This window comes from Triturus cristatus, chromosome 5_1 (assembly GCF_964204655.1).
Source record: "Triturus cristatus chromosome 5_1, aTriCri1.1, whole genome shotgun sequence".
NCBI classification, from domain to species: Eukaryota; Metazoa; Chordata; class Amphibia; order Caudata; family Salamandridae; genus Triturus; species Triturus cristatus.
In genome coordinates this window covers 169,476,780-169,498,514 of record NC_140587.1, presented here as the reverse complement: position 1 = coordinate 169,498,514, position 21,735 = coordinate 169,476,780, and the positions used below count along the sequence as shown (strand labels likewise).

Below are 21,735 nucleotides of genomic sequence, written 5' to 3'. Positions count from 1 at the left end.
CACTAAGGTCCAGGAGGATCACTGCCACCGATCCCCCTGAATCCAAAATGCTCCTGGCATTCTCCACGACTGCCAGCAGGGCAGTGTCCGTCCCCTGGCCAGGGCGAAATCCCGTTTGGGAGTCACCCAAGAGAGTTGGATTCCAGAAAACCCGAAAGGCGCCTATTCACAAGTTTCTCCGCCACCTTGCTAAGGCCGGGAAGCAGGAAGATAGGCCTAAAATTAGTAAGGTCAGCGGGGTCCAGGCTGGGCTTCTTCAGGAGGGCCTTAACTACCGCTCCTTTCCAGCTGGGAGGCACAACTCCTTGGGTGAAGGATAGATTCAAAAGGTCCGTCACTGGGCCGCCGATGGTAGAAGCTACCTGCTTCAGGTATTTCATCGGTACCGGATCTCTCAGAGACCCACTCTTCAGGGTCACCAAGACCCCAAGAGCCTCGTCCACAGTGACCGGGCCAAAGGAGTCCAGCTCTGCTGTCCTCACCCCAGGCTGAGACCCAGGGTTGCATTCGGAGGATTGCTCCTGCGCTAACCGAGGGAGGGACGCCAAGATGTTTTCTATCTTAGATTTAAAGAAAGTGGCTAAATCGGAGCATTTTTCACGCGGGTTGTCATAAGTGACCAGAGGTTCGGGGGTTTGCAGAAGTTCTCTGATTACCTTAAACGACTCTTTCGAGGAATTAGGAGAGAGTCCTATTCTCTCCTCAAAGAACTTGAATTTCGCTGCCCGGATGGCGGATTTGTAGATGTTAAGTGCTGCCCGGTATTCTCTCCGGCTCACTTCGCCGCAGTCCCTCCTCCAGATCCGCTCCTGCCTCTTGCAACCCTTCCTCAAAGCTCTGAGCTCTGGCGTGTACCAGGGAGCTGAGCCCACTCTCTTACCCCTGGTGAGTAGTCTTTTCTTAGGGAGGATAGCATCGAGCGAGTTGGTCAACCAGGTGTTTAAGTTCGCATCAGCGACTAGCGGGTCAGGCCCAGGGGGGGGGGGGGACGTGTCGCCTCCAAGTGTACTGCCCAGGTATCCACTGGGAGCCTAGACCAGGCTCTTTCCACCGTGTTTACTCTAGGTGTAGGTACCACTGGGACATCAAACTGCCACAGGGCCGGAACCATAAAATGATCTGTCCAGGGCAGAACAAGCGCGGGCAGTACTTTAAGGCGTTCCGAGTTCGAAAAAATGGGGTCGAGCAAGTGTCCCTTCCCGTGCGTTGCACCTGAATTGACCAGGTTAATCCTTAATGCTTTCAGATCACCCTGAAGATCTACTGCCAGAGAGTCAGAGGGGTCATCAAAATGGATGTTAAAGTCACCTAGTGCCACAAAGTTGAATGTGGAAGAGGCAAGAAGCGCGACCGTTTCAAGAAGAGTTGAGGAAGTTGCCCATGGTCCCAGGTGGGCGATAGACAAGGAGGCCTGCCAAGGAAGCGGCATGCGACAACCGTAGAGAGAATTGACATCTCTCACAGTCGCTCATCCCTCCATCCTGGGCCTTACAGGTTAACGTATCCCTGTAAAGGATGGCAATTCCACCTCCCCGCCCTACTGGTCTATCTAGGTGAGATATAAGAAAGCCTGGTGGAAGTGCTCTGACCATATCCGGGCCGGAGCTGGAAGAGATCCAGGTTTCTGTTAAGAACAAGACGTCCAACTTGTGGTCGAGAATGAGGGAGTTAATTTCTGTCGCATGACTAGGGAGGGATCGACAGTTCAACAGGGCCATTGACAACAAACAATTGTCTTTGGCCGTTACCAGACCCGTATTACAAGCCCCGCAGGGCAAGAACGGTTGCCCTCCCTCGTGAACATACCTACATGCGCCGAGTTTCGGTGGCCGCCAAAGCATGAGCTCATCCCTCGTATACCTGATGAAAGCCGGAGATGGCATCCATGAGTCGGGCAGGGGGACCGGCCCTATGCCCGTCTGGGCCCAGACGGGCTGAACTCTGGCGTAACTCCGGCGTGACCGCTGCGCGTGACCGCTGCGCGTGACCGCTGCGCGTCAGCATGGCTACCTATAAGCACGCCTAGCGAAATAGAAAGGGGACTAGAGCGCGCGAAGGATAACCCACACCCAATATGGCCGCCACGAGTCGGGGGCAAAGGACCCGCAAAGTGCGATGTTTTTCAGGCAATTATAGTGCAGGTTAGATGTCAGCAGTGCGAGTATGCGAGGCCAGGCTTAAAAACAGGGGATAAGTGGCCAAACACAAACTAAAGTAAAAGACAAAAACGGGTCATTAAAAACACAGAGCTTCCACAGACAAGCGCTGCAAGTATGGCGACACCGCTGGAATAGGGCGGGCTGCCAAGATTTACCTACCTATAAGCACGCCTAGCGAAATAGAAAGGGGACTAGAGCGCGCGAAGGATCACCCACACCCAATATGGCCGCCACGAGTCGGGGGCAAAGGACCCGCAAAGTGCGGTGTTTTTCAGGCAATTGTAGTGCAGGTTAGATGTCAGCAGTGCGAGTATGCGAGTATGCGAGGCCAGGCTTAAAAACAGGGGATAAGTGTCCAAACACAAACTAAAGTAAAAGACAAAAACGGGTCATTAAAAACACAGAGCTTCCACAGACAAGCGCTGCAAGTATGGCGACACCGCTGGACATATACACACATACAAATATACATATATACACAAATGTACATACATTACCACCTACTGGAGGTCGCCAGTAGGTAGTTATAGTTAGGATCAAAGTTGCCATAGGAAAAGCGTTTTTTGTTTTGACAATAAGTTTGGCGTGGCTTGACGAATCTTCAAGAAATATTCACGAAAACACCCCCTTATTGGTTCAGCTGCTGTGTTGAACGTTTCGGGGTGATCAGTCGAACTGGGGCAGAGTAAAAAGGGGGCCCCAAAATGAGTTTTCCCCATGTTATGTGTAGGGGGATTTTTCACTTTTTGAACACTACTACAGCCCGAACCGCTGAACGGAATTACACCTAATTTGGCAGAAAGCTAGATGGTGGTCCAGAAAGCTTGTTTTTTGTAATTTGGTGTAAATTCATTCAGTAGTTTCAGAGATATTTAGGTTTAATAATATATAGGTATCTGGGAGCACAAAATCCTACTGAAATATGATTGGCTGCAAACACTTTAACCAGGAAGTCTTGACTGCCATCTTGGGACTCTGTTGAACTGAGTGTCCCCCAAAAAAATTAAAAAAGAAAAAGAAAAGGGAGCAGGGTAGAAATCACCAAACACCCCCCATCCCTCCTAACCCCCCCATCCCAAGAAAATTCTGCAGGATCTGTGGATCCAGCTGAATTTTTTTTAAATAAAAATGTTCATTCACAGGCCCCGGGTAGGCCTGGGGGCATTATGCAGATAAATGAGAAGGGGAGCATGGGCCCTCACCTCCTGGGGCCTAATGTGTCCCAGGAACGACTACGCAGCCGGGCATCCTCAGTTGAAAAATAGGGGGGGGGGGGTGGGGGGTTTTGGCCCATATGGACTTCCCCACAGGCGCGGCGACCACTGCCTCCGAGGTTTGCCATATTTTGTTCATGGTGGAGCCTCTCAATCACCCCCAGCTCTTGGGACTGCCACCTCCCCAAGGCATACTGTCTACAAAATGCAGAGGAGGGCACTCTGGCACGCCTGGGGCTTTAAATGCAATTGATGCGGGGAGCTGTGCAGACCCCACCCCCACGGGGATTTAATTGAAATTGTTGTGGGGGCCGCATAGACCCCCATTCAGCCCTGGGACCACCAATCCCCACAGCTTTAATTGTAATTGATGCGGGTAGGCTGTGTGAACCCACCTCCAGCCCAGGGGACCATCATCTCACTGGGACAAATTAGATCAAAGGGGGAGGGCCATGCAGACCCCCTCCTGGAGCCCTAGATGGCCCTGGGAACCGCCAACCCCAGGGCTGGCCCTTGGAATGTCCCAGGGTGCCCACCCCTAGGCCTTAAAAGTTTGCTATGGCTTGGTGGGAGCTTCACTGCTCCTGCCACGCCAAAGCAAACTCTGCACCGCTTCTAGTAAGCGTGAGCAGAAAAAATGCTCTTGTATACTAGAAGCTGAGAACAACTGCTTTTGGACAGAGGGAACTACATGTTCAGCAGCTCTCTCTATCCAAAAGCAATGCTGGCTCCCAGGGACATGGGGAGCCGGCAGGGCCCGTGGGGGCCTTCAGGCTCCCCCCACAGTCCCCAACATTGGTAGGGCGTGCCCAGAATGGGACCAGGGCACCCAGACTAGACGTCGGGCCCAAGGGGATGGGGTCCCCAGTGCCAAAATCTGCAGAGGGAAGCAGACTACATAGACCCCGCTTCCCTAAAAAAAGAAAAGAAAAAAAATGCCCGGTCACTCGCTGGAGGCCACGCCTCCTTTCTCCACTGCTCCGCAAACACGCCTCCTGGCATACTGCTGGCTGGGGAATAAAGTCCCCTTGGCTGCTGAGGGTCCTGGGGAGCCAACGAGACCACCTGTTACCTCCAGTAAGTCCCACACAGCAGGATTGCTGAGGTCTTTGGAGGGCATGGCCCCATTTCTCACTATTCTGCACACGTGCCTCCTGCCGCACTGTTTGTGAGCTGATTAAGTCCCCTTGCCTCCTGAGGGCCTCAGGACTAAATTGGACTTCTTACCCCGATCAGGAGTGCGCCAGGAGGCACGTTTGCAGCGTGGCAGAGAAAGAGGCATGGCTTCCAACAACCTCCTAGCAATCCAGCTGTGTGGGACTTACTGGAGTTAATAAAAGGGGTATTTCTTCACCAAGAACCCTTATGAGTAAAGTGGACTTCATCCCCCAACTAGTAGTGCTCCAGGAGGCGCGTTTGCAGAGTGGTGGAAAAAAGGGGGCAGGCATTGAAGACCTCTCAGCAATCCCTCTGTGTGCGACTTACTGTAGGTAACGCGAGAAGTTGTTGGCCCCCCGAAGAATAACCTGGGCCAACTACCCCTCCTGTTACCTTCAGTACGTCCCACACTGCGGGATTGTGTGAGGGTTTAAAAAAATATATATATGATTGTTAAATATATATACCAAAGCGTATTGGTGAATCTGTGGGTTTATGAGTGCCTGTAGGTATTCAGTGGGTGCGTGACTGACTGTATGAGAGAGGGATTAGGTCTCTCAGTGAATGCATGGGTGTTTGATGGGTGGGTTGTGTGCCTGTGTATCAGTTGCTGTCTAAGTGGCTGTATGGGTGGGTGCGTGGGTGGGTGGCTGTACGGGTGAGTGGCTGTACGGGTGAGTGTATGGGTGAGTGATTGGCTGTCTGAGAACCTGTAAGGGTGTCTGAGTGAGTATCTGTGTGGGTGGGTGAGGGGGCACGTGACTGCCCATATGTGTGAGTGGGTGAGCGAGTCAGTGGCTGTATGGGTTAGTGAGAGTGTGCGAAGGGTTGTATGGGTGAGTGAGTGTGTGTATGTATGACTTGAGTGATTACGTGGATGTCAGTGCTATAATGGGGGAATAACTGGGTATGTGAAAGGCAGTACAGGTGAGTAATGGGGTATATGAGTGGTTGTAGGGATGAGTGTGTGCTTGTGTCAGTGACTGTTTAGGGGAGTGAGTATGTGTTAGTATCTGCATGAATAAATCAGATGGTGTGTGTGAGTGAGTAGGTGTGTGAGTAGCTCTTTGGGTATCTGACTGTATGAGTGGCTGTAAGGGTGTATGAGTGGATAGGTCAGTGGCTGTATTAGTGAGTGAGTATGGGTGTGGGAATGGCTTTGAGAATGGTAGTGTGGAAGTCGGAGTGGATGTAGGACAGGTGATATGGGAGTGTGAGTGGGTGCGTTAGAGATTCTGTGGATGATGTCATCAGCTATGTAATTGACAATGTCATGAGTGATGTAATATGTGAGCTCGTAAGCAGTGCAATGTGGAGGCGCAAATTATAGTTTGCAAAGCTAACGATAACTGCAGAATTTCTCTGGGTTTGTACAAGTGAAAACTGAGCCTAACAATGTCTCTGTAGCCTTCGTTTTTTTCAGTGAATTTCTAAGGTTTTTGTAATCCATTTCCTAACTAGAACGCCCCTGTAACCTTTGTTTTTTTTTTTCAGTGATTTTCTATGTTTTTTTGAAATAGTAGTAGCATTTGCAGAGTGATGGAGAAAGGGAGCTTGGCTGCTGACCAGATCTCAGGAGTCCTGCAGTGTGGGACTAGCTGGAGGTACCAGTAGGGCTTCTTAGCCCCAAAGGTCCCTCAGGAGTGGAGTGGACTTCATCCCCTTACCAGTAGTGCACCATGAGATTCGTTTAGCGAGTGGTGAAGACAGGGGGCGTGCATTTGAAGACCTCTTAGCAATCCGGTTTTGTGGGACTTACTTAATATAACAGGAGGGTAGTTGGCCGACAAGGACGTACTTGGGGGGGCAAATGCCCCTCCCATTACCTCTAGTAAGTCCCACACATCGGGATTCCAGAGACCTTGTAGGAGGCCAGGTCCCCTTTGCAAACGAGCCTCCTGGGGCACTACTAGTAGGGAGGTGAAGTCACCTTGGATATTTATGGTCCTTGGTGGCCAACTATCCCTCCTGTTACCTCCAGCAACCTTAGAGTTAAGTTGCAGCTGCCATTTTGTTCATTGGGACATGGTTCCCAGCAGGGAAAATAAAGTTAAAAGTGATAGAAGGGAACAAGGTAGAGGTACCCGGACCCCATGGGACTAATGAAAGTGTCTCGGACGGACCCCTCATGGGCAAAAAATTGCCAAAAACCTTTTTTCCCCATGCGAGGATCTGCGTATCCGCCCTGGATACTTCTCCGATTTAAGTGGATCCAGACCCCAATTAAAAAGAAAAAAATATATATACACTCACTCAAGATCCACACACCTACTAGCACCCTCACACGCCCACTCAGAGACCCACACAGCCAGTCACACAACCACTCTCACACAGACCATCAAAACCACTCACACACCCACTCACAGACCCACACAGCTTTCACAAACCCACATCTACTTACACTCCCATAAAGCCACTCACACACCTACTTATGCACACACAACCAATCACACACACCACCACATACCTAACCTAACTTGCAACTTTATCCAACAATATCTACCCAACTGGAGTACTTCCTAATCCTTAACAACTAAGTGCTACCTCCCTGGGTAAATGACCATTGAGTATTCTACACTACATCTGTGTAATGGACCATGAGGAAATGTCTCCAGTGAACATGTGTGCATTTCAGCAATCTGATTGTTCCTAGTGCGTCTTTATCCAAAAATCTGTGTTAACATGAATCATCCCTTTAAATGTAATTTAATTTGTGCAGCCCCCTATATATATTTTTTTTTCTAAAGCCCTGGGAAGGTGACAGTCCTTGGGCTCTTAAAAGCCTCCGGTGGGGGGTCACGCAACGCCCTTCAGTTAAAATAGCATCGGCCTGTCCTGGGGAGGTCGCAATCTCAGGGGACAAGATTGGGAGATTGGGCCCCTACCCCATTTTACATATACAAAGAAGCCTCCGGGACCAGGCTCACCAGTGTGCGCGGGGGGCTAATCATTAAGCACGCACTTTTCTTCGGCGTGAATCTCCATAAAAATGCTTTTTGACGCTGGCGGGGGTCCTTGGGGGACCTCAGAGCGAGGAGGTCAGGGTATTCCTACCCTGGTCCCTTTTCTTTATTTTCCACTTTATTTTTGGAACTCGTCCGAGTCCCAAAATGGATGCCAAGTGTTAGCGCCTCTATATATCCAAATTTGGTTTTCTTTTAATACCTCGAAAACTACTGAATGGATTTACACCATATAACAACAAGCAATGGCATAGCCAAGAGGTCTCGCCTTCGGAACCTTATAAGTGTTTAGTTATGCAGCAAAACATCCTTGGTGCAATAACATCAACTGTTGCATGGCTAAACATTTATAAGGTCCCAAATGCGAGACCTATTGGCCATGCCAATGCTTGTTTGTTTCTTCTTTTTCATGTCCTTTGGAGACTGATTTGCCCAGAATCACAGGCTATTGATCGGACGCCAAGACTCGTTCCAAAGTCGGCAGCTCCGGCTGTGACGCCATATCATGCCCTATCAGCATAGCAAGAAGGCCAGGGGCCCTGATGCAAGCACGGAAAATTATCCCTTTTGTAATTTGTTAGGGTAGTATGAAACAGCAATTATGTTTCAGAGGGCCATGAAAGGCTTCTCCGCCGGTGCCACTGCACCAGTGGTAGTTGCTTCAGATCGTAGTTCTGAAATCAGCCCACGACTTTAAAATCCACGCACAAAGATTTTGAACTTTGATACACGTGCATAGGTCCCCAAAACTCCTGGCCTTGAACAGGAGTGTAAAAAATGCATAGATTCCGAAACCTACAGGTAGGAATGCAAACAGAGGCGCTCCAGAACAATAATTCTAATATTTCGAGAAACCGGTTGTAAAAATCGATAGATATATTTAGAAATTTCCGGAGATATTTTCAGAAATACCGAGAATGTAAAGTATGTTAAAACAGATTGTAAAATTTCGAAAACGCACACGTCTACCACTGTATTAAGATGTACACCCATACGCAGGATGTCAAATCTTCAGACACAAATTGTAGAATCTCTGTAGAGGAAATGTGAAATCTCCTGTTCCACATTCTGAAAAAAACAAAACAGATTTCAAAATATCTAGCTAGCGTTCGTAATATCCCTAGGCACATATTTTGAGACGTCCCAATATTCATGTGAAATGCCATACTGCACATTTTCCAGAGACAGTCCATAAAATCTTGCAAGACGCAGCCTGAAATCTCATGGCAAAAACACAACTACTGAAAACTCTACCTACCGATTGTAGGGGGTGGGCAGAATTTGCGTAGTCGCGCTACGCAAAGCTCCGCGAAATGGTAAAAAATCCCAGCGAACACGCAAAAGTTCCGCGAACATGCGGAATTGCTTGTTCTGCCCGTTCGCGATGCTTTATTCCTGTTCGCGAACATTGTTTGCGTGCTCGGGGAGAAATATCTCACTAACACGTATTTTGAAAGCACGAACAAGCAAAAAATTGCGGAATTTTGGGCAATTCAGAGTTCTCCGCGGAACTCGAAATTACCCAAATTCCGCGAGCGGAACAGAATTTACCGCCCAGGCCTAACTTATTCTAAACTTCACGCATCCGGATTGCTATTGCTCCGGGCACATATTCTGAAGTTTGTAGACACAGGTGCGTAGGTACAAACTGGATCACCTCCAAACACAGATTAGGGCATTTTTGAGATTTAGGCTTCAGGCACAAATGCACACATGACCGCTCTGGAAGCAGACATGCGTGGAAATGAGAAATCGACATGACATGACTGGATAAAGATATGAAAACTCTGAAAGATCCAGTCTTCGATTCTAAACTCTTAAAAAAATAAAAAACGGTTTGAAATACCTAGATGCAGATGCCGAAATGTCCCCCACCCACAGAGATGTTCGTTCTGAAAAATCCAAACCAGGCACACCCAGACATATTCTGAAATTCCTACTCGCAGATTCAACATTCTCCAGAATAGGACACAGGAGAGAGTCTGAAAATCGAGGTGCAAGTCTGCACTCTCCATACGCAGACATAGAAAGTCTTCAATATCTGGAGGCAGATTTTGAAATCTCCAGACCCAGCTACTCACTGACAGATTCTGATATTTTTAAGTGTAGGCTCTGAAATTGTAGACTCACAAATGCAGATTCTGAACTCCCAGCATCCTTATATAAAGACAGATTCCGGAAAATCTAGGAGCAGGTTTTGAAATCTCAACATCAGACACACGGTTGCAGATTTAACAAGCATTGAAAATGCAATAGGTCTCGCCTTTGATTAAGGTAAAACCATTTGCTTTGCGAATGGTATTGTATGGCACAGCAAATGGCTTTAACTCAATGAAAGGCGAGACCTATTGCATTTTTAATGCTTGTTTTTTGAGGAGGTGATGCCTTCTTATCCTGAATATCCGTTTACTATTGCCCTTGTCAGGAGTAACTTTCCAACCAGGTTGGAAAGGGCTAGAGAGGAGTAGGTCAGGCTATTCTACACATGAATGGAACTTCAACGTTCCACCTGCATTGAGCCCCTGTTAATAGATTTGCAGACACCGTAAGCTTTAGGCATATAAATATTTCCATCAGTGCAAAACCAACTTTTACAGACGCAAACAAGGATGTGCTTAAGTGGTGAATGCAAGACTGCGAGCGATCTCTCCATTATACTCAATTAGCAACCTAGAAGCTGGACTTCAAATATAATCTGGGTTTATTTATATTAACACTTTCTGAAATGGAGTGCCATAATCAGTGACCTCACGGCATGACATCAAGTGGACTTTGATACACGACTAGCACATTTCAAAAGCAGCCTGTCTCTTTGATAGGTACATTTTATAACATGTACATCACACAGTCCTATCACTGTAGAAACCGAGAGCATGCCAACCAGTGTAGCTCGGGTTCCTCTTCAGATGGAGGAGAAGAGGAGAAGGAGAAACGAACGTGAGAGCTTGATGGACTGCGTTGCATGGAAAGAGGACACCTGTCTTGGGGGGGTGTGGGTTGGATGCAAGAGTTCAAAGCACCAGCTGTATTTGTGTGCGGTACGTGGGAGCTGAAGTGAGCATCCTTCTGCAGGCAGCAGTACTTAGGCCTCAGCGAGGCGGGATCGCGCCCCTCTGACACCCCTCCCCCCCCTTGTGTGCATGCTATTTCCTGATCCCAAGAGCCACGGATGAGAACTGGAGTGGGGGATGTGACGGAAGGGCCACCGAGGACACATCACACATGAGTAGCCTCGTACGACTTTTAAAGCTAATCACAGTTGCATTATGGGAATTGCAGTTTCGTTTTTCACTTTGTGAGTGTAGATTATAAAAAGCTAGAATTGGGCTAAAGTCACGCATATGGCGTTGGAGAAATTTGGTAGCTCCCTTCCAAATAAACTGCCTTATGCTTAAAAAATGGTATTTTCTAACTTGAGAATTGTTTTAAATAGCGTGGACGCAGTCAAGTCGCTGTACAAAGGAGAGAGAAATCATAATAACACCGTAAAAAGACAAATACCTGTATCAATATTGGGGTAATATAAAAGAGCAAACAATAACGGTTACCACGTCAAGACAGTCCTAAAGCTGGAGTTGATTTCTGTTTTGAAATGCATGTGCCGGTACAATGTTACTAGGTAATGTGTGTATGCTAACGGGAAACTAGCACACAGATCAAAGAAAGAAGCCAACTCATAGATAATAAATTACAATAGGCACCCGACCACTATACTTTGGATTGGGACCAAGTGGGGCGTTCATCATGGATGCTGAGGTGGGGAGGAGTCTGAGCCCGCAGGCTGCCAGCCCGGGAACACGTCCGCCTTCCACTGCTTTTCCTGGGAGCCTCCACCACAAACTCTCCCGGTTTGGGTTCAGCTGCATTAAAAAAAAAATCTATATACGTTTAGGGAAAAAAAAAGAGTTTGGCGGCCGCGCAAAAGTAAACAAAGGTGCGCGATCATCATTGTTGAAACGGTTCGGTTCCAGCACTGGTAAAGAGCCCGCTGCCGTTTCAAACAAAGAAGTTCAAAAACAACAGAGTTGGGCGAAAGTGCGTGAAACCACCATTGTGAACCCGAAAGCTTGCGCTGAAAATAAGAAAATTTGCAATGCCATTGTCTTAAATGCGAAACCTATGGCATTGAAAACAAGCAGCCTCCATTGCTCAACAAGAGGTGAAAGATGGACTCATTTTATGGTTTTCCTGGTTCTCTGCGAGAAATGAAAGCCTGCAACGCATGCACCACAGCCGGCGCAGCGACGCTGCTCCAAATAATCTTAGGGAAATGCAGGGGATGTTGTCCAAGCATGGCTGAAGCAGACCACGGAGCACGGTGTCCACATACAACTCCGAACATTGCGCTTCACAGCCAGAATTACAACAAGCGCAGTCCCGAAAGTGAAAGAGGAGCGCGCTGCAGCCGGAGCATGGGTGGATACTGGCCCCCTCGCCATAATCGAAGAGCAGGGAGAGCAAGCATGCTACAGAAACTAGGGTTTCTGCGCCCCTTACCTGCAAACACGAGTGAAAGAAAATAGTGCTGAGCCACAAGATAAAGGCACCGTGTAATTTCCGTGAGTAAAAGATCAAATCCCAGTGGGCGGGGTCAAAAGCGGACAGGGTGGCAACCCTCAGTGTAATGATTGCATCCGGTGCAATCATTACACTGTTTTGCATCATCCATGATGCAAAACGACGCCCACGGATCAGAATTGGAGGCGGAGCAGCGACACGACTTCAGGAATCGTATAGGATTCCAAGAAGCCCTCGCATGGCGAGAGCAGCGCATGCGCTGCTCACGCCAGGCGAGAACTAAAAATGCCTACACAGTCTCAAATCTCAAGCCCGGACACAAAATCTGAAATTTCTAGATGCAGATTCTGGAATCCACAGTGCCGAATTCTGGAAAATCTAAAGCAAATTGCGTGATCTCCATACACATGCAGATTCTAAAATATTGAGAGGCAGATTCTGAAATTCCAGATGTTCATGCACATCTTCATACTGGGAAATATTTATATATGGTTAACAGATTTAAATTCTGCAGGAAACGTCACCGGAGTCAAATAATTGTATCCGTCCGTGCACACATTTCTTCTGCGTGACTAACAGAAAGGTAACCCCGTGTGCGACAAGTTTTATAAGCCCCAAGACTCGTAGAAAAAAAAATCATGAAAGTAAAATGTAAATATTGAGACAGTTTAATGGAAACAAAACGCGCTCAGGGGCCCTGCTGCGGTGCCCGCCCCTCCGCTGTGAAATCCAGCATTATCAGAGACAACTGGGGGTGTGCAATACACACCTTAAGGAACTGCAGGGCTAATGTGAAATCGGATTTATGTGGGCATATCTCTTGTGGGGTAGGTGTGTGCCGAGGGGCCAGTAACACAGTTACGGTTTCGGGAAGAGCACGTGGTGTTAAGCCCAGTGCTGCAGACTTTGGAACAGGTTCGAGCTCAACAGCCTGTGATTCTGGGCAAACCACGTAATCTCAGAGTGCCTAAAAAATAAATGTGATTGAGTGTAATATAACCGGTGCGCATGTAAAGCGCTCCAAAACCTTCGGGCAGAGTTTGTGTAATATAATACTACACAAAAAAATAAACAGGAAAGTGGTTCTGAAAAGGTCACCTTGAAAATGCAGAATAATGGTACTTTGGGAGACACTCGTCTCAGCAATACTCCTCTGAATGGCTTTGTGCGTCGGCTTCCAAAACGGCGATGCCCCACAGATTGCCATAAATAAAAACACACAAACATGTGGTGTTTGTTTGGCCTATTTAAGGATTTTTAAACATAAATAAGATATATGGTATTAGGTCACATGGGAAACAAACGCTGTATACTTTTACGTTATAGAATGTAATCAACAGTGGAAAAAGTGTGCTAGCTTTTTTTGGTACGGTTTCCTTTTAGTCTACATAGAGATGATCATTTAAAAAAAAAAAAATCTAATTTAGCACGCTTCATTTTGTTTATTCGCACATAGTGTAGCATCTTGCAGAGTCAAAAACGTGTCTGGGCAAGAAAAAGTAAAATAGCATGAATTGACTGGATTGTGAAATTTACATGGGTTTTCTATTTATTGAACATACAATTAATTTCAGTGCTTTTACACCGCGCCCACTCTTATCGCTTTGGGCAGTTTCTGCAACAAAGTAACTAATGAAACTTTAAAACAAGCACTGAAAGACAAGCGCGGCCCCGAAAGTGAAAGTCTATCTACAGCGTTTACCTTACGGGAGTGAGCAGCGGCAGGCGCGATAATTGCAAACAGATGGCGCCGCTGCTCGCACCCACAAGGTAAACGCCGTACATGCATAAAAACACACAAAATGATGGACGAAATGTTGCGCATTGGCAAAACATTCACCCCCAGTCACTTGGCAGTTTGGGCTGGACTGTTCCCATGAGGCACAGGGTCAAGACTGATTTGCATATGGCTGGGTTCAAACTGGAATGCAGAGCAAAAAACGATGGATTTAGGCCCAGATCTCTGTACTGGGGTGAATGTATGACATGGTTCTGCATTCTGTCCATCAACTGTTGTTTATGCATTTGTCACCCCGAGTGGGACGGGTATGCTCAGACGCGAGTCTTGTGCTCTCCATGCCACTGGCTGAAGAGGGGTGAAACCCCAAAACCGGGCCTAGGATGCTTGGTTCCAGTCCAGGGAGGACCTGGCCTGGCAGTTCCGGCTGGACTGTTCCCATGAGGCACACGGTCAAGGCTGATTTGCATATGGCCATGTCTGAACTGGGGTGGTGTGGTGAGCAAAAAAAACGATGGATTTAGGCCCAGATCTCTGTACTGGGGTGAATGTATGACATTGTTCTGCATTCTGTCCATCAACTGTTGTTTTTGTACATGTATGAGGGCTCATTGCAAACAGTGCAGTACATGCACAAGTTTCCCCAAAAATATGGAGTGATTCCAAAAGGTCATTCCAAAGCAGATCTCACGCACTGCGTTGGCAAGACCTAAAATGGGCTCATTCTGGACCAAGAGCTACCTTTCTGCCAAATGTGGTCCGTCCAGCGGTTCGGCTGTACTGTTCAAAATCCCTATGAAAAATTGCTTGGGTAAAAAGCGTTTTGGGAACCCCTTTTTCACGGCCCGCTTGACGAATCAACCCAAAACTTTCAACACATAGGGAAGGGGGGGCACGTTTGGACCCAGAGACCCCATACCACGGGACCCGACCATGCATGTGGAAAGGAGGGTGGGCCACGTAGCCCATCGCTCAAGTCCGGGTTCCTGATATGTCCGCGTGTTTGCTCTCGCTTGGCGGGAGCAATTTTAAAGCTCCAGCAAAAGCGCAAGCAAACACTACGTTTATATCATCTGGCGGATGATGCAAATTGCTCCCGCCTGCTGGTAGCGGACTTTTCTTTGGTTTCCATGCCCACCTCAAACAAATGAAAAAACTGCTCCTGCACGCAGGGAGCAGCTTTTTTTGTGGCTCCTTGTAGGCCGGAGCAATGCGGGCTCACGCTGGGGGCGTGGAGCCAGCTGAGGTTGCGAGGTAATTGGGGCTCCCAGCAATAGTGAAGTGGGTTGGCTCCACGGCACCCACCCTTTATTGTCTGTGCCCCAAGGCCTCAGGAAGGGGGGCAACAAGGCACCTCTCCCTTATTTATAATTGGCCAGGCCACGGGGGATGGGGGCCAAAATTGGCCCAGGGAGGAGGCCAATGTGCCCCCCCACCCACTGATAATGTGGTTGATGGGGCAGAGGAGCTAAACTCGGCCTGAAGAAGGGCGCAACCCCCTCCCCAAATATTTATTACAAAGGCCCAGGTGAGGGGGGCTGCTTGACCTAAATATCTACTGGCCAAGCCCTGGGGGATGGGGTGTCCAAAGCCAATATTGGTCCGGGGAGGGGGGCTGCATGCACTCCTTCCCTTTTACAACAAGTCCAGGCCCCGGGAGATGGGGCAAGGGAGACTACAAAAAAAGTGGCGGACCTTAGGTATGGGGTCGATGGGCCAAAATAGGCCCAGTGAGGGGGGGCTGCATGCCCCCTTACAGATTGGTGAATCCCCCAAAGGCAGCTAAAGCCAGGGGTTGCGGGCAAATACACCGCCACAAACGGCCACGGCCAACCTCCGCCGCACACGGTCAAAGGCCAAGCACAGCTTGGGGTTGGCCGCATGTTGCAGGGTAGGGTAGTTGAGGGCAGGGCCTGGTTGCAGGCGCAAATTATAGTTACCTTAGGGCACGAGTTACAGTTTGACACGACTAACTAAAACAACTGAATTTCTATGGTTTTGTGCGTGTAAATTCTGAAACTAACTAGAACGTTCCTTTCAACCTTTATTTTATGGACTATATATCTGGACCTGCAGAAATATTCCAAATATTATGAACTGTAGTGAGTAATAAAATGAGTGGATGTGTAAGGGCTTTGGCCTGAACCTAGCTTTTAGAACAGTACCCTATCAACTGCTATCCTCCATGAGCCCTGCATAGTCCATTGTATCACCCGTCTTTTGATGCCTGCAATATTCAAACGGCTGCTCCTTTTTCAATCTTTTATCCAAATGCAAATAAAGAAGTGGACAGATGCCAGTGATAGCTCAGTAGAAATCAGTGGTCTAATAGGGCCAACATGTTAGAGTTAGGCAAATACCAAAGGATCCAAGTATGTACAGGAGCACAATAAAGTAAGAACTGGCAAAGCCAGCAGATCTGCGATTGGCCGCCAGCCTTATGGCTTTCTCATTGCATGTATTGTTATATTTGTTTGCAAACTAGGCCCTCCTCAATCTAAAAAAAAAAAAAAAAAAGGGGTAAAATCAAAAACATTTTTTTATCTGAAAGAACTCTCATTTTCATAGTGGTCCCAGATACTAAAGGGAACTACTTTGCATATGGATCTGCTCCTTTTGAAAAAGTGAAATGCAGTCCTCAAAGTGAAGCTAGCCAACCATCCTGTATGTTGTAATGGACGGAACTAGAATCTGAATGATACTAACAGACCAATAGATGAAATGGCTGGTTAAATAAAAGCCCCTCAAGGAAACTATATTATGCCTATAATTTTAGTAAAACCAAAAAGTCTTGGCTAACGCCAGATCTAAAAATCTAGGTACTATGGTTTATATGCACAAAACTTCCCACAGTGCATACAGTGGTACTGCAGTGATGTAGATTCTTGTACAACAGGTAAGACTCACCTGACATCTATGCAGTTGGTATATCCCATCTACTCTAATCTTTGCGATAAGACTTATTTCAGGAAATGGTAAATAAACTAGTCGCACTCCTTAAAGCCTTTTGCCCCCCGACATATATATGAAATATGATCAGAACAACAGAAACTCTTACCTGAAAATTATTTTTTGATACTAGAAACCTCTGCCCCACAAATGTGCTAAGATCCCCTGCCACCGAGGCCAGGAGATGCAGCCATGAGTGGACAAACAGCAACTGTGCATAGTCAATCACTTGTAAGCTTTTTCAACAAAGTTAAACTAATGGCTCACAATGTCTACGTGATCTCCGTTAGGGAATGTGACTAATTCATCCCCAGAGAAACCATTCCACACGTCATTGTAAACTTAACTGATAATACAGATTGATTTAAAGCATGTGATCTAAACAGAAATTAATACATAGAAAAGGCTTATCTGGCTGAATAGAAGAAATTTAAGACAAGGCAATGAGAGTTCGATTCACAAAGTTGTGTGTGAACCATAGTTAGGTACACAAACAGAATAATTTAAGAGTGCAAATTCACTTAAATAATTCACAAAACAAAAATACTTCTAGGGAAGAGAGTACGATTCCTGGATGTGAATACAGTTGAGAGCTGGGAAAAACCTAACTCGGGGACACCTAAAACGAGCAGGATTGTAGGTATTTACAAAATTTTCTGTTATTTCTAAATAAAACATAAAAGGGGATATATTACTGCTGAGGTTAAGAGCAAATTGCTATCAATTGTGAGAACTAGGAGGGGCAATGCCAATAATAGTGATAATGTAGGAGAAGCAGTTACCCTACAAGATTATTTTTTCTCCAATTAGTGGGGAAAAAATGCACAACTGAACCTTTTCTAAACAATAACACACATACAAACGTACAACTGTGCATGGTTAACTGCTTATATAAGTGAATACTTAAGGAATACTTTGCTAAGTCCGGAAAAAATCAAACCAGCCCTAGGTGTTCAACAATTGAATTTTGTCTTTTTTGGTGAATCAGGCCTGTGGTTTAAAAGTTTAGTGGGAACATTGTTTACAAACCTTTAGATTCTTCCTTTAAAAAATAAATGAATAAAATATTAAAAAGACTAAAAACTGTTCGAGAACTCACCACTTCCATTTCTGCTCTTCTTGAGCTTTTTTCACTTTTGTACTTTCCTCAGACTTGGATTTTTTGGCTTTAACATCCCCATCCTCTATGGTTTTTCTTTTGCGAGAAATGTTCTCACTCTCCTTTTCGCTTTTCATCTTCCCCTCGTGATTGACATCCATTGCATTTTTGTCCTTTTTTTGTTGTTCTAGATAGTCTTTATCTCGTTTTTTCTTTCTCTTCTTATCCATTTCATATGACAATTTTACTTTTAGCTTTTGATGAGTCTTGGATTTATTTTCTTTTGAAATCTTATTTGTCTTTTCCTTCTCTTTGTTTTTCTTCTTTTTCTTTTTCTCTTTCAACTTGCTTTCGTCTTCATTTTGTTCTTCCTCACTCGTATTTTTCCTTTTTTTATGATCTTTGCATTTTATTTGGGTTTTCTCGCATGCATTATTTTCTTCTTCCATTTGCTCTTCCTTTGAACTAATGACTTCTAGTTTACATTCCAGATTTCCCTTTACACTCTCATTAGGCAAACTTGCTTTCCCATTTTCATCTTTAATTTCATTGTTTTCCTCTTCATCTAGGCTGCATCTCTCATGATTCAATCTCTCACTTCTCTCCTCCATTTCAGTCACATCACATTCGTTATTCTTTTTTTCGTCTTTTCTGCTGCATTCTTTTCGTTCTTCCAAATCTTTATCTTCCTCAATTTGGCACTCATTTTCATTCCTTGCTACAATCCATTTCCCTGTAATTTCCAGATCTTTCAAAAGGTAATGACTTCCTTCCTCAGGGTTACAGTTATTTGTGATTTCATCAACAATTTCTTTTGACCTTTTGTTTTTGGACTCTTTATCTTTGTGCTTCCTCGTTGCTTCTTTCTCATCAACTTCCTTTCTACATTCCTTTCTTTTATGGCTTTTCTTCTTTTCTTTCTCTTTTAGAGCATTATTGTGGTTCTCAGTCTTTATATGATTTTTGGCCCTTTCCTGAACTTGATCGTGGACATCCCTCTTGTCTTTCTTTGACTGTTTTTCTCCTTTCTCTTTATGGTTTCTCTTTTCCTTTGAATTGTGATCAAGGGCTGCTTTTTGCTGGCACATCTGTTCACTTTTAATTTCCATAGTGTCAGGATCATTTTTCTCTCTTTCTGGGTCTTCACATTTGATGGTTTCTCTGTGAAAAAGATTTTCTTCACTTTTTACTTTTTCATTTGGCTTGTATTGTGGCTCCTCACCTGCCCTGCAATTTCCTTCAGGCACATCCTGATAGTCTATGGTGCTGGTACAGGTATTTCTTCCATTCTCCTGATCTTCACTGACTTGATGTGCTTCAGATTCTTCATCTTCTACCTTGCAGTCTATCCTCTCTTCATCTATTTGCTTCTCCATTTCTTGCTCACCCTGCTTCACTTGTTTTGCATTTGATGGTCTTGCCATGTTTTCACTAGAAAACTCTTCCATTTTATTTTTTTCACAGATATTTTCTCTTACATTCATAAATTGTCTCTCACCACCCATTTCCACAGCATCCCTATCGCTAATGCTTTCTTCCTCAGAGCCCATGTTCTCCAGGTCCCCTTTGACTAGCTGTTCTTTTTTTTCTTGATCAATAATATGTTTCTCATCAAGGTCTTTTATTTCATGTGTGCCATTTATCTGTAGATTCCCCTCTCTCACTTTTACTTCCAATCGTTCTTTATTTTGTTTAACTTTTTCATTATTTGAATGCTGCTCTTTATTTATTTTATTTCGGTGTTCTAATGACTCTTTTTCCCATTCTTTTGACTCCTTTTTATTTTCAATGTTGCTCTTAAGCATTTTGCCTACTTTATCAGTTTTTACCAATACATCTGGCTTAAATAAATCATCATATTCGATTGCTATTTTTCGCTTATCCACAGGTATCCTCTTTTTTGGACCTTTATCATTCAATGCTTCGATCTCACCTTTTTTGCTGACACCAGTCTCCTTGCTATTTCTGCAATTTTTTCCCATTTCATGTTTTTCTTTAGGATTGCTGTGCTCCCTATCTTTTTCTATTTTTTTTTGCTTGCCATCAATTAGTGCCTTCTCCATTAATTTTCCAGTCTTGCCAGTTTGATGTTTCAATTCAGCTGCTGCCCTATTCTCACTACTTTTCTCCTCATTTTTCTTTTCTGATTTGATCGAAATTTCTTTCTCTCGCTCACTTGCCCTTATTTTTTCCTTCTCCATCTTTACATCATGAGACCCGGGAATTTTCACATCCATTCTTGGATTACTTATTTTATATCCAGGCTCGTTGCTACCTTTTGTTTGTTGAGTTACAGTCTGGAAAATTAAAACAGGATACCTTTTAAACCCTGTAAAGAACTGGAGGTTTATTTACTTGCATTTGGCAACTTTACACAATACTGAAAACAATGGAACTAAGAAGGAGGCAAATAAATACAATGAAGTAAAATGGGAAGAGGTAAATGTGATACAACAGTGAGAGAGCACAATCAGATAGCTGAAAAAACGGATGAATGCTAATACGACCTTAAAGAGATTTTAGAGATAATGGGGAGCATACCAGAAAGTAGGAGAAAAACTAAACTATGATTTTTCAAATCCAGCGTGAAACGCTGATCAGAATTAACTCTTGCTCATGCTCTTCCACATGGCCTTTTGGGTTTCTGTTCTGTGCATAAGTGCATAAAGCGCAGAAGATTATCGAAAACAGATGTTAGAAAGAGCTGGCTAAAATAGACATTGGTTTAAATCTCATCACAGCAGCTATTTTCGTCCTTTTTCAATTTAAAGACCAACATTAAGTTCAGTACGGTAACATATTTGCTGTGATTAGAAATGCCAATTGACAGCAAGCATTATACAAAAGTCAATTTAAAAAACTCGTATCATAATTACACTTGTACAAATATTTCACAATTATTTTTTATATAGTTAATACCTTAACATCCCGATTACAAATCTAGCTCCAGCTGGCTACGATTTGCAGCAGAACTGAACTGTAGTGTGTTTTATTACAACCCTTCTTTAACATTTTCCTACCTCTTGTCAAGGTCCCAAAATGGTTTGAGGACCAGAGGTCAATGGGTACAAATCAGAGGTGCATGTATGAGTGAAGCTGTTGTGGCAGTATTAACCTCTGCAGTCCCAGTGAGTCTGTCGGCTACTGGCAGACACCAAGGAGGGCTTAAAAGGATCCTCCAGTGCTTGCACTGGAGGATTTATTAACTTTTCTCCCCCGACACAATGGGGGTGTCTGCCCTCGCCTGCCCATCTGTGACGTCAGCGTACCACGAGACTACCTCCATTGACGGTGGCAGAGACAAAAGCTAAGTTCTTACTCCGCCATCCGGTGGGGTTTTGGAGGAGGCCGAAAAGCCTCTCCAAGTTTTAGGAAGGCATTGTTGGAAAGGAAGAGTGTCCCCTTTCCAATGATGCCTTCCTGAAATGATTGTGTGGCTGTGGATGGCAGTCGTGCAGTGACCCACAGCCAGGAAAGCCACTAGGGATCTGTGTTGGGTGAGGGTGACCCTTGTGAGAAACAGCCAATAACTCGGGGCGGGGGACTTTGTGTTTTTTTCTAAAGTGTTTTTTCCTCTGGAGGAACAATGGCCCACCTGGGGAAGTTGGAAAAACAAAACAAATTAAAAAAAGATTATGATACTGTTAGGGGGTAGTTCCCTGGCATACGGGCCGACCCAGTCAGTCCCATTTCTTGGGGGAGGAAATGTTTGTTTTCCCTGAAGGGCAGATTGAGGCCCGAAGTGAGACCATACATTAAAATCATAAAACAAATGTAGGGGGAGGTCTACCTTCAGGACATGGGACGACCGACCCACTTTAGTAATTTGAGACCACTATGAGCTACTATATATATCTGCACATTATGCAGGAACCATAGATTATGTCGCTCTTTATTTCTAGGATTGTGTGTTTTCCCCTGAGTTAGGGGGGACATT

At 45.4% G+C, this 21,735-nt stretch overlaps 1 protein-coding gene across 1 annotated transcript in view; it reads right to left on the bottom strand.

Moving 5' to 3' along the window:
* The window catches only part of TOP1MT (DNA topoisomerase I mitochondrial), a 977,649-nt gene that overhangs the window by 885,773 nt on the left and 70,141 nt on the right, over positions 1–21,735 (bottom strand). The window contains exon 2 of the mRNA XM_085604773.1: positions 17,799–20,095. Within this exon, the coding sequence (XP_085460899.1) occupies positions 17,799–20,035 (2,237 nt within the window). The 5' untranslated portion in view covers positions 20,036–20,095. The remainder of the gene's footprint in view (positions 1–17,798; positions 20,096–21,735) is intronic.